General features: G+C 34.0%; 3 protein-coding genes across 6 annotated transcripts in view; 1 reads left to right on the forward strand and 2 right to left on the reverse strand.

Annotated features, from left to right (window-relative positions):
• The window catches only part of LOC122142211 (docking protein 6-like), a 111,698-nt gene that overhangs the window by 80,268 nt on the left and 19,145 nt on the right, over window positions 1-12,285 (forward strand). The gene's annotated exons all lie outside the window — the stretch shown is intronic.
• cd226 (CD226 molecule) lies at window positions 324-10,233 on the reverse strand. Of its 3 annotated transcripts, XR_006158443.1 has the most exons (7): window positions 10,082-10,233; window positions 8,626-8,952; window positions 8,101-8,457; window positions 6,986-7,082; window positions 2,635-2,689; window positions 852-1,354; window positions 324-640 (listed from the first exon to the last, which is right to left on the reverse strand). XR_006158443.1 is itself a non-coding variant. In XM_042752035.1 (6 exons), the coding sequence occupies exons 1-6, from the start codon at window positions 10,146-10,148 to the stop codon at window positions 1,223-1,225; spliced, it is 1,035 nt and encodes a 344-aa protein (XP_042607969.1). In that variant the 5' UTR covers window positions 10,149-10,233; the 3' UTR covers window positions 324-1,222. The 3 variants fall into 3 exon arrangements, 2 of the variants coding, with proteins under 2 accessions (XP_042607969.1, XP_042607970.1); XM_042752035.1 differs by having other exon boundaries at window positions 324-1,354; XM_042752036.1 differs by lacking the exon at window positions 852-1,354 and having other exon boundaries at window positions 10,082-10,232.
• The window catches only part of rttn (rotatin), a 70,288-nt gene continuing 68,475 nt past the window's right edge, over window positions 10,473-12,285 (reverse strand). For both annotated transcript variants that reach the window (XM_042752025.1, XM_042752024.1), the window contains exons 47-49: window positions 11,154-11,257; window positions 10,844-10,913; window positions 10,473-10,710 (exon numbers count right to left, since the gene is read on the reverse strand). In XM_042752025.1, the coding sequence (XP_042607959.1) occupies window positions 10,628-10,710; window positions 10,844-10,913; window positions 11,154-11,257 (257 nt within the window). In that variant the 3' untranslated portion in view covers window positions 10,473-10,627. The remainder of the gene's footprint in view (window positions 10,711-10,843; window positions 10,914-11,153; window positions 11,258-12,285) is intronic.

A 12,285-nucleotide genomic window follows, 5' to 3' on the forward strand; every position in this document is an offset into this window, starting at 1 on the left:
GAATTTTCATTTTTGGGTGTACTATCCCTTAGGATATAAGAAAGTTTAAAACAACCACATTAATTTGAAGTATAAATCTTTTGTAATATAAACGTATTTAATGTCATTTGATCCCAAACTTTAGACATAACGTATTTTTTCCTTTAAGAGTTGTTCATGTTACTTAAAGGGGTCATCAGATATGACATACATTTTTACATGATGGGCATCTGATTTATCAGAATGGGCATCCAATGACCCTTTAAATGAGTATATATATATATATATATATATATATATATATATATATATAGATAAAAGAAAAGAAAAGCAAAAAGTCAACATTAAATGTTAATTTTTTTTTATAAGAACATACATCAACAACATCATACATGCATAATACAGTGTCATGAGGCCAAATCCCATCAAGCCTAATTTTTGATTTGTAGATGCATCAAAATGTGATTCATTTTATTCCTGTACATGTTAAGTGCTCTGTGCTCAAACATCACATCTGAACTCTTGAATGATCTTAATCATTTAAAGTCATATCTCACAAACAAATCATATTCCGCCTGTAAGCTGAACATTGTCAGTTCACCTATCCTAGTTCAAGACATCCTCCTTTTCATTTTCATTCGTGAGGCTGGTACTTCCATTTCTGCGGAGAGAAAGCATTCGGACTCAAACTGAGACATGAGACAAGGATGTGATATTGAGAAGATTCATCCACTCAAATGCTCTCTAAGGTCCAATCATTTGATAATTAGAGTCACTCAAAGTAAAGTGTTGCTTCAGCGTCTGCTCACAGTGATCATGCTTGGCTTAAATCTGGCTTTGATACAGTCCAGAAAGCTTCTTAAGAAGATTACCTGTCAAACCGACTTCACTGAGGAGCAGAGGACATCGTCCCCAGTGTGGTCATGAGCAGCCAGCAGCCAGCACCATTATGCAAAGAAATGTCATGTAATGTGGGTTCAGGGCCAGGCTGGAATGGTTAATGTAATGATGAAGATGACGATGATGGTGGTAGTGGTTCAACAAATGACAAATTATATGCATGGCTCCATTAATCTTCTGCATTAGTAATTTCCCCTCTGAACCATCCATTAGTATTCAGGTGCAAAAGCATTTCTTGGCATTTGCGTTTGTTTTGTGTTTTATGATTTCTGCAATTCGGCTACAGCTAGTTTTCAACTAGTTCCAATTTGTCAATTTTTACTCTATAGAATGGTAGTATATCTCATCTCTTTTGTTTGTGTTTTTCATGAGCTCTCACTATGTGAAAGTTAACGTATATATCTTTATCTCTTGCCCCACTTCTGGTCCCCTTTTTCATCCTGTCATAGACACGGCCATGTTCATATGTGTTACGCTGTCACAGAGAGAAAACATTCAGAGTGAGTTATGAATGAAAAATGAGCATTAGACCTACTGCACAACATTAGTGTTAAGGGACTTTCATTAGTAGCAGTTAAGCAAAGACATGACACCACTGTTCAATACAATATAATAAATATTATAATAGAAAACATAAAATGCTGAATTTCTCTAAACTATATTGTGTAAAGTAAAAATGGGTTCAGGAGAGAGATTGGAATGGATATGTGTGATATATTTGCTTTGCATTTTTGAAGTGGATATATGGAATATAGCGACTATTATTATTACTGATGCATCATATTAATCCCAACAATGAAATATGGCTGGAATATTCAGAAGGGTCAGTTTCATGAAATATGTCCAGATTGTTTTCAGTGTTAGAATTAACTAAAACTATATATATATAAAAAAAAAAAAAAAAAAAAAAAAAAAAAATATATATATATATATATATATATATATATATATATATATATATATATATATATATATATATATATATATATATATTATATATATAATAATAATAATAATAATAATAAATAAATAAATAGATATGAATGTATCAATAAAATAAATATATAAATGAATAAATAAAATATAAATGTGAGATGGAAAACTGTAATTAAAATAAAATAAGTTGACGTATTAAAATAAATTACTAAAACTAAAACTGATATTACAATAAATTAAAGCTAAATACTGGTTTTTAGACTAATATATTTCATTTATACTTGTATAAAATGAAAAAATATAAATTAATTTAAAACAATAATAATAATATTATTATTGTACAGTATTGTAAGAATATATCTAAATATATAAAAATATATTAAAAATATTTTAAAAACGTAAACAAAAAAATTATTGATAGAATATTATATAATACTGTTAATATACTAATACTGATGTTAAAAAAATTATAATTGTTATAAATTGCATAATTGAAGTAAATACATATTCATATTTCACTGTGTATTTATTATACTGAATTTCATTTGCTGATTTTAATAAATACAATTTCAGTAGGGACCAGATTATTCATTACCGTCTTATTATAGTATTAAAAACAGTATGGATGTTTTTAATCATACTACAATTTTGGAGGAGTAATGAAGTAATGCAAGCAAAGTGAGTCACGGTGCACCAAAATAAAAAATAAAAAAATACATAATTGAACACTCAATTCTGTGGTGAAATATGGTCGTGGACATTTCACACAGCAACAATACACGCTCAGCTGTACGGAGCAAAACTGATTGACTTATTTACCTGTCTTTTGGCAGGGTGCAGTTTGATTCTGTACTCCTCTCTCTTTCTTTTCATCCTGTGAAAACCAGTTTAGAAACTGAGTGACGGTTTACTCTATATGACAGACATTAAAGGCCGCTTAATCATTTTATTAAGGAGCAGGAAAGCAAACACTGCAGTATAGAGATAACCTCGCTTCACTGCAAAATAACAAACTGCACACTCAGTATAAAACTTAGTGAGGCTGGCAGTGAGTGTGTTGGACATATGGTGAAGACGAGGAGGGGATAGGATTTCACAGCCAATTATCTGAGAGCCCTCTTAACAGACAAACCAGATGCTTATAACTTTATACCTAATGAAAGCTATGGAAAAATGCATTGTCCTTCAACCATCAATTCAAATTCAGTCACAAGCAGCACAGAACACTGTCTGCGCTGTTATACTAGCAATTAATCTGTCCATACTTCCTGTTTTTAGTTAAGTTAACCCTCATGATTTCCACATAAAAATTGGGAAGGAAATCATGCTTTTTGCTGTTCATCACCTGCTCGAGCACATTCTATAACAAGACATCCTTACTTAGGAACTCAAGATGATTTGAACCTCAAGTGTAAAAACTACGGTGGCCCAGTAGTGCACAACACAACGAAATCTCCACAACACTACAAAATTGCCAAAACACAGCAAGATCACCACAACACAAGACTAATTTTGTTGTGTTGTGCTAATTTCATTGGGTTGTGGCTTGTTTCAATTGCACTGTGCTAATTTCATTGTGTTGTGCTTATTTCTTTGTGTTGCAACTTGTTTCTGTTGTGTTGTGCCAGTTTCATTGTGTTGTGGCTTGTTTCTGTTGTGCTGTGCCAATTTCATTGTGTTGAGGCTGGTTTCCATTGTGTTGTGCCAATTTTGTTGTGTTGCGGCCTGTTTCTGTCGTGTTTGTAGTTGTACCAATTTCACTGTGTTGCGAGTGCAACTTGTTTCTGTTGTGTTGTGCCAATTTTGTTGTGTTGAGGCTGGTTTCTATTGTGTTGTGCCAATTTCACTGTTGCGACTTGTTTCTGTTGTGTTGTGCCAATTTTGTTGTGTTGCGGCTTGTTTCCAGTGTGTCGTGCCAATTTTTTTGTGTTGTGGCTGGTTTCAATTGCACTGTGCTAATTTCATTGTGTTGTGCTTATTTCTTTGTGTTGCAACTTGTTTCTGTTGTGTTGTGCCAGTTTCATTGTGTTGTGGCTTGTTTCTGTTGTGCTGTGCCAATTTCATTGTGTTGAGGCTGGTTTCCATTGTGTTGTGCCAATTTTGTTGTGTTGCGGCCTGTTTCTGTCGTGTTGTACCAATTTCACTGTGTTGCGAGTGCAACTTGTTTCTGTTGTGTTGTGCCAATTTTGTTGTGTTGAGGCTGGTTTCTATTGTGTTGTGCCAATTTCACTGTTGCGACTTGTTTCTGTTGTGTTGTGCCAATTTTGTTGTGTTGCGGCTTGTTTCCAGTGTGTCGTGCCAATTTTTTTGTGTTGTGGCTGGTTTACGTTGTGTTGTGCCAATTTCCAACCCTCTATGGACACCTTGGCAATTGAATCACCATTGGCTAGTAAAATTTTTAGTTTACTTGCCAGACTGATATATATATATATATATAAATAAATATACATCTAGTTGATCATTTGGAATCATAAATATATTATATATACACTCCCTGACAAAATTCTTGTTGCCTATCCAAGTTGTACAAACAACAATTAATAACTTGACTTCTAGTTGATCATTTGGAATCAGAAGTGGCTTATATGAAAGGGAAAAGGCCTCCAGATTATGCTTATTTTACCAAAATAAAATCTTATCATGTCTTGATTTTTAATTATTTAATTAGGACAGAAAGGTCAGACGACACAAAGACAAATGTCTTGTCACATCTTTAAAGGATTCAACCAATCACAGATTAGAGCGTCACCTGTGACAAATACTGTAATTAACACATTCCCAGGTGTGTAGAAGAAGAACCCCAGCACACCCAACCTTCATTTGAAATGCATCCTTACCTCTGACAGCATGCCAAATATTTAACCACAGACCAAAGTGCTGATCATCAAGAGCCTGAAGACCAAGTCTCCTGCTGAGGTGGCAGACATCTTTAATGTATCTAACGTCAAGTGGAGTGGATAAGAAAAATATCTGAAGAAACTGGTGAAGTTCTTGACAGGACCAGGTCAGGCAGACCCCATAAGACAACTGTTCAAGAGGACCGTTTGTTGATTCGACAGTCCAGGGCCAGCCCTTTTTCAACTGTAGCAGACCTACATAAGAACTGGTCACCAGAAACTCCTGTCGAATTCTCTCACGCAGTGGTCTCAGTGGCCGAATTAGTACACAGACACCAGCATTAAACTGAAGACAACTAAAAATCGTGTTGCATTTGCCAAAGCCCACAGCTTGCAGGAAGGATGGACTGTGGAAAAGTGACAAAAGGTTGATTTTTGCGATGAATCATCTATTGAACTGCATCCCAATCATCACAAATACTGCAGAAGACCTATTGGAACCCACATGGACCCAAGATTCACACAGAAAACAGTCAAGCTCAGTGGAGGAAAAATCATGGTTTGGGGTTACATTCAGTATGGGGGTGTGTGAGAGATCTGCAGCCTGAGGTATCAATACATTCTTGCTGCCCATTACATTCCAAACCACAAGAGAGGGCAAATTCTTCAGCAGGATGGCGCGCCTTCTCATACTTCAGCCTCCACATCAAAGTTCCTGAAAGCAAGGTCAAGATGCTCCAGGATTGGCCAGCCCAGTCTCCAGACATGAACATTGAGCATGTCTGGGGTAAGATGAAGGAGGAGGCATTGAAGATGAAACCAAAGAATCTTGATGAACTCTGGGAGTCCTGTAAGAATGCTTTCTTTGCCATTCCAGATGACTTTATTAATAAGTTATTTGAGTCATTGCCGAGATGTATGGATGCAGTCCTCCAAGCTCATGGGAGTCATACACAATATTAATTATTTTTCCACTGCACCATGACTTTATGCTCTGTACTGTACATTATTTCTGTTAAGTGACAAGACTTTTGTCTAAGCAAAGTCTGACATTTCTGTCCTAATTAAATAATTAAAAATCAAGGCATGATAAGATTTTATTTAGGTAAAATAAGTGTAATCTAGATGCCTTTGCCTTTCATATAAGCCACTTCTGATTCCAAATGATCAACTAGAAGTCAAGTTATTATTTGTTGTTCCTACAACTTGGATAGGCGACAAGATTTTTGACTGTATAATACTGTAGGATACATGTTTGTAAAATGGTACAGCTTTTTAAATATCTGAAAGTACACTCTTAACATCAATCAAGCATTACAATAAGATATTATTACAATCAAGTATTATTATAATAATAGAACTTTAGTAATTAGAATTAAAACTTGGTAACCATATATGAATGCATAGACATTTTAACTGAATTTAGGACTGGTGGTTGTCCTTTTCTTGGTCATTCGGTGTTTCTGTAATAAAAAAAAAAATTTAAAAAAAGGGGGGAAATCTAACAAGAATACTGATTATGATGATGATAATAATAATAATAATTATTATTATTATACTAATAAGAAAATGAAAATATTTCTGTGCTAAACTTATAGTTAGTCTCCAACTCACACACTGGTGAGTCAAATCTGAGAATTTATTAGCCATTGGCTAGTATTAGACATCATTTAGTCACCCAGAGTGAAGATTTAGTCACATATGCGAGTGATTTAAGCCCCGTTCACACCAAGAACGATAACTATAAAGATAATGATATTAGCGTCCACACTAGCGAACGATATCGTTTGTTTATTCTAAGCGCATGCGCGTCTTCTCGAGCTCGTTATAGCAGGATGGATTCTGATTGGCTGCCAGTATTTGTATCATACATCAGCTGGAAAAAAAACGCTCTGAAAGTGATTCCAATTATATCTTTCTCTGTGCCTTTATCGTTATAGTTGTGGTGTTAACTCTGCTATTCTTTAATATTAAGAGCGATTTTTAGAACTATATCTTTTTCGTTATCTTTATAGTTATTGTCCTTGGTGTGAACAGGCCTTTACTCGCAATGTAGGATTGAATTTGTGTTGTGTTGCGACTTGTTTCTGTTGTGTTGTACCAATTTCTTTGTGTTGCCACTTGTTTCTATTGTGTTGTGGTGATTTCATTGTGTTGTGCTAATTTCGCTGTTGTGGCTTGTTTCCGTTGTATTGCGACTTGGTTCCGTTTTGTTGTGCTAATTTTGATGTGTTTCGACTTGTTTTCGTTGTGTTGTGCACCACTGGACCACAGTAAAAAAATAAATAAAAAATTAATAAAAATTAATTATTTAATTAATTAATATGACACACCTGTTCAGCCACGTCAGTAATAAAATCATCAGAAGAGCGACACCAATCAGTCCTCCTCCAATATACACATAAAGCATGTGATGAAGACCCCTAAAATCTGAAATAAGGGATAAACAGGTATTAATAATTAACATAATTCTCCAAAAGTAAGGAAAAAAATTAATGAAACATTTATGATCCGAGTATGAAAAAAAGGTAATAGTTTGCCTTAAGTTCTTCAAAAATAAATACTTAATATCCAGAATCAAAATTAAAAACCTTGAATGCAAAATGACGTAGGACAATTTTGGGGATTTAAAAAAAAAAAAAAAAAAAAAAAAAATCATTTGTGATTTTCTGCTTCTTATATACAGTAAATCTCGTATGTTAGCCTAAGCAATGTATTTTACATGTTGTTGGTCATACTGTAGGTTCAGAAAAAAAAAATGTATCAGAAGTACAGTCACATTTACCCTGGTTCAGTCCATTATTACAGGTACAATGACCAAAAGAAAACTGCATTGTTTGAAAGTGATTTCTGTGTGAGCTGTGCTTCATAAATTGCTACACTACTGACAATGATGACTTTTTTTGGTCACAAAAGGCAAAAAAATTGGGTAAAAATTTGTTGTATTTGCAAAGTCTTTGCAAAGGGGGTAAAATTTTTTATTACATGATATTAACATTTTTCACGACTTTCATTTTCATATTTCGTGTTGATAAAAAAAAAAAAAAAAAATGGTAAAAGTACAATTTAGTATGGCAGTGGTTCTTAACCAAGGGCCCGGGGTCCACTAGGGGGCATCAATGACTTGTTCTTGTTGTTTTTTTTTTTTTTTTTTAATAAAAGGCAAATCAAGCTAAAACAAGTTAAAATGAAAATATTTCTTATTTTAATTCACCCCTCAAATTATTTGGGGAAATATGAACATAAGAACGTGAATCAGAGATGTCCAAACCAGGATCTGTGGGCCAAAGTTGGTCCGTGATGACCTGTGATTTGGCCCCCCATGCCAGATCACAAGAGGGGGAAAATAGCAATAAAAATTATGCCATGCATAATGATTTTTAGTCCTTTGTAGAGAACAGTTTGGGCTCCTCTGCTGTAAATAAAGATAGTTCAGCCCTATTCCTACCTTGAGCAGGTAGAGTGGTCAGCAAGATTGTGGTGGACCGGACACCGGCGTCTGTGCTGAAGTTGCAGCGGTAGAGTCCTCCATCTTCTTTGACAATGTTGGTGAGGTGCAGACTGACCTCCATAGCATCACTGCAGTTCAGTAGCCCTCTACTGTTGAACTCACTCAGCTCCACGCCATCTTCTAGCGTCTGACATGTTGCTATAATATTACTACCGCCCATCTCTGTGTCCAGTTTCTCAATGCTTACTTGGTAAACCTCACTGTTGTGGACAAGGTCACACGTAATGGTCAGGTTGTCGTTTTCTGCGGCCACCAAATTAGTATCCGGTTGAATAGAGAAGGTGGTGGTAATTGCTAGACAAAAAAAGGAGAGTAAGTCTATATGATATAGAATATGAGCACGAACCTAGTTACCAATTTCTTACTGTACACTTTGGAATCACAATTCAGGGTTAAACCTATTGGGTCACCATGTCTTTATCTGTAATGTTGGAAAATGTAACATGGTGAAATATAATTCACCTGCTTTTTCGACAAATGTGTCTTTGGTCCATGAACCCTGAGGATAAGCCTGCAGAGAGCAACGATACTGGCCGATGTCGCCCTCAGTGACATTCATTATGGAAATGCTGCCGTCCATCGCGGTGGATTTCAGAAACGTCACTCTGCCTTCATATGATAGCTCATAGTTGGAGCCATACTGAGGATGATAAACAGCTACCGGTTTTGAAAGAGACTTTTTAGTCCAAGTGACCATAATAAGCTGGCCAGTCCACGGACACAGGCAGTCCAATACCATTCCTTCCTGCAGTGTGACTTTTGATTCTGGGGCTTTCATCTGAACGGAGCCTAGAAGACCATTATAAAAGTGTAGGAAATCAGACACAGATGAAAACGGACACAAAAGAAAACAAAATCATCTAAAAATACACTATTTCAAGTCAACAGACACTGGCAGAGAACGTCAGCGTTCACACACACCTTCTGACCAACATTTTTTTTTTTTTTCTGGGCATTTGCAATTGCTGGATTTTAAAATGTATGTAATATTTTTAACTCAAAAAGTATTTTAGAAATACTCTACCGTTCAAAAATGTGTGGTCCGTAGGATAAAAAAAAAAAAAAAAAAAAAAAAAAAAGGTTTTTGAAAGAGGTCACAAACAAGGCTGCATTCATTTTAACAAAAATACAGTTAAACGGTAATATTGTGAAATATTAAAATAAAAAAAAAATAAAAAAATCATCAATCAAGCTGAATTGTTTAGCATCTGTTACTCCAGTCTTCAGTGTCACATTGTTCAGATATGATGATTTCAAGCTGTTCAAGAAACATTACTTTTAATCAATCTTTAAAAGTTGTTCTGCTTAATTTTTGTTTTGTTTTGTGTAAACAATGATATCTTTTTGTAATAGCTAAAATATATATACATTCTGATTTGTATCAATTTAGCAATTTTGATTTGTATTTATTTTACCAAAGTTGAAGTAAAGGAGTATGTGCTGAAATACAATTGCTGGTGTGGCTTCTCTGTAACCATGTACATTGTTTATTGAAATTGCAGCAGAAGAACCTTAAAAAACTAAACATTAATGGTTATTAAACTGTATTTTGCACCCTTATAGAACTAAACTAACAAAAACAATGCAACCAACAACCACAAGTACAAACCAAAGTTACTTTCAATGTAACCACATATTCTCATTCCTTTCTGAAAGGATTATAACAAATCAAAAATCAGTTATTTCAGACTATTTCTTCTTTAAAATGCATAGGATAAAACTGATTTATATTCACCCTATCAGCACTGAAAGTCAATTCAATCATATGTAATCAGGAACAGTGTTTATCATGCTAAAGAACCGCCATTCATGCTTCCGTCCTTTGATATATACAGAAATTAAGAACAAACAATAGGCTACAGTTTAAATGTTTTTTATATATATAAGCAACAGTTTCTACCTTTGCTAAAAAAATTACCTTTTAGAAAACAAAGCTGCATCATGAGTACCAAGAAGTACCAGTAATCCTTTTGTACTGCCACCATCTTGCTCCTCTGAGACAGAATGAATACAGCATTGACGAGGACTGAGCGACCACAGCACTTTCTGTGTTCAGCTGCAAGACTCTGCAATCACATCCTCAACCAGCAGATAAACACTGTTAGAGACCAAATGAGAAATCTGCCCCACACAGTTTTTTTTTTTCTTCTTTTTTTTTTTTTTTTTTTTGTTCACCTGAAACTGAAAGAGCGGACTTGAAACCAAACTCTGAATTCCCCTATGATAAAATAAAAAGAATACAAAGGAAAGGAAAAATCATAACCTTATTTAATTCATCCAGAAAGTGATAGTACACCCAAAAAATACAGTTTTTTTTTTACTGTAAAACCAGTTCATTTATTGATTTGCTACAAAAAAAAAAAAAAAAAAATTACAAAAACTCAGAATGAAATATTCCATATTGTACCAAAACATAAATAAACATTCACATTATTAGGTGACTTTCATGATATCAGGGAAGCACTTAGGAGCTGAAGATGTGTGTGAGATTTCTCAGGCACTTCAGAAGATAGACGTTCAAGGGTTTGTCACTTGTCTGCTCTTCATCTGTATGAACAAACAAACAAACAGTTACCTCAAATTCTCAGGAAAGATCAATTCCTGATGCATCTACTGCTGTAGTACCATCACAGAGTAAAAATGAGAGGCTCTACAATGATCAAACTGAATATATTCCCACCTTTCCTGGCAGACATGTATGCCTCTTCAACTTTCAGTCTGATGGAAGGACACTTCAAAGTGGCCTTTGCCTTTGTAAGAGGAGATATGCAGGATGGGAAGATAAAGGGTGAGACTGATCACACATGTGCGAGATGCCAGACTCGCATGTAATTTGCGTTTATAAAATGATCATGAATCCTACATAGATCCCAAAGAACTACTGATTGACTCTAGTAGTACTATTCAATATTTTTTCCCAATATTTCAGTATTCATGTTGTCATAATGTTATTATATAATAACAAGATACCACTGAATAAATTACATTACCTTCTGATTGTTGTGCAACAGAGCCCAAAGCGCAGAAGCTCCTATGGTACATATTTCTGATGAGCTACTGCCCAAACAAGAGATTAGCAGCTCAACAGCTTTATCTGAAATATATAATATTTAGATAAAATGTAATATTTATGTGTCTATGTATTTATATGTAACACTTAGTAAAACTATCTCGCACCACACAAAATTTACATATTTTTATAGCAATTATATATATATATATATATATATATATATATATATATATATATATATATATATATATATATATATATATATAAATCATTATTATAGCAATTATTTTAAGTAATAAAAAATTACATTTCTTAGTAGTGTGTATTTGCTGCTTCGTGTGCATATTCACATCATGTCAAGACAAACATCTTATTTCCTTCACTTTCTATAAAAAGGAATTGGGCGGAAACATTGGTTTGATGGGTAAAAGTATCATCACAACACTGCGGCTGTTGTGACATCCGGATTTCGGTGTTTGTGTGTAGCTAGACTCAAACGCTGGGTGTGATGGATCATTTTTATACCTACAATGTCAAATTGATCTTAAAAGACTAGAATCTATATCACAGACCTACCAAAAAAAAAAAAAAAAAAAACTAATAATAATAATAATAATAATAATAATATTAATAATAAAAAATAATAAATATATATATATATATATATATATATATATATATATATATATATATATATATATATATATATATATATATATATATATATATATATATGTATGTTATATATGTTGGGGTGGGTATATTATGTCGTTCCAAACCTGTAAGACCTGTAAAACAAATATTACAGATATTTTTGATGAAATCTGAGAGCTTTCTGATCCTGAAAAGCTCAAGGCCCAGAAAGGTAGTAAGGACACCATTAAAATAGTTCATGTGACATCAGTGGTTCAACCGTTATGTAATAAAACAATTTTGTGCACAAAGAAAAGAAGAAAAAAAACACTTTATTCAACAATTTCTTCTCTTCCATGTCAGTATCCACTGCGCTTTCTCAACAGTACCACGACGCATATGTTCTGTGCACACAAAAAGTGTTATCATAGCTTAATAAAATTTTGGTTGAACCACTGATGTCACATGGACTATTT

This window comes from Cyprinus carpio, chromosome B24, assembly GCF_018340385.1.
Source record: "Cyprinus carpio isolate SPL01 chromosome B24, ASM1834038v1, whole genome shotgun sequence".
NCBI lineage: Eukaryota > Metazoa > Chordata > Actinopteri > Cypriniformes > Cyprinidae > Cyprinus > Cyprinus carpio.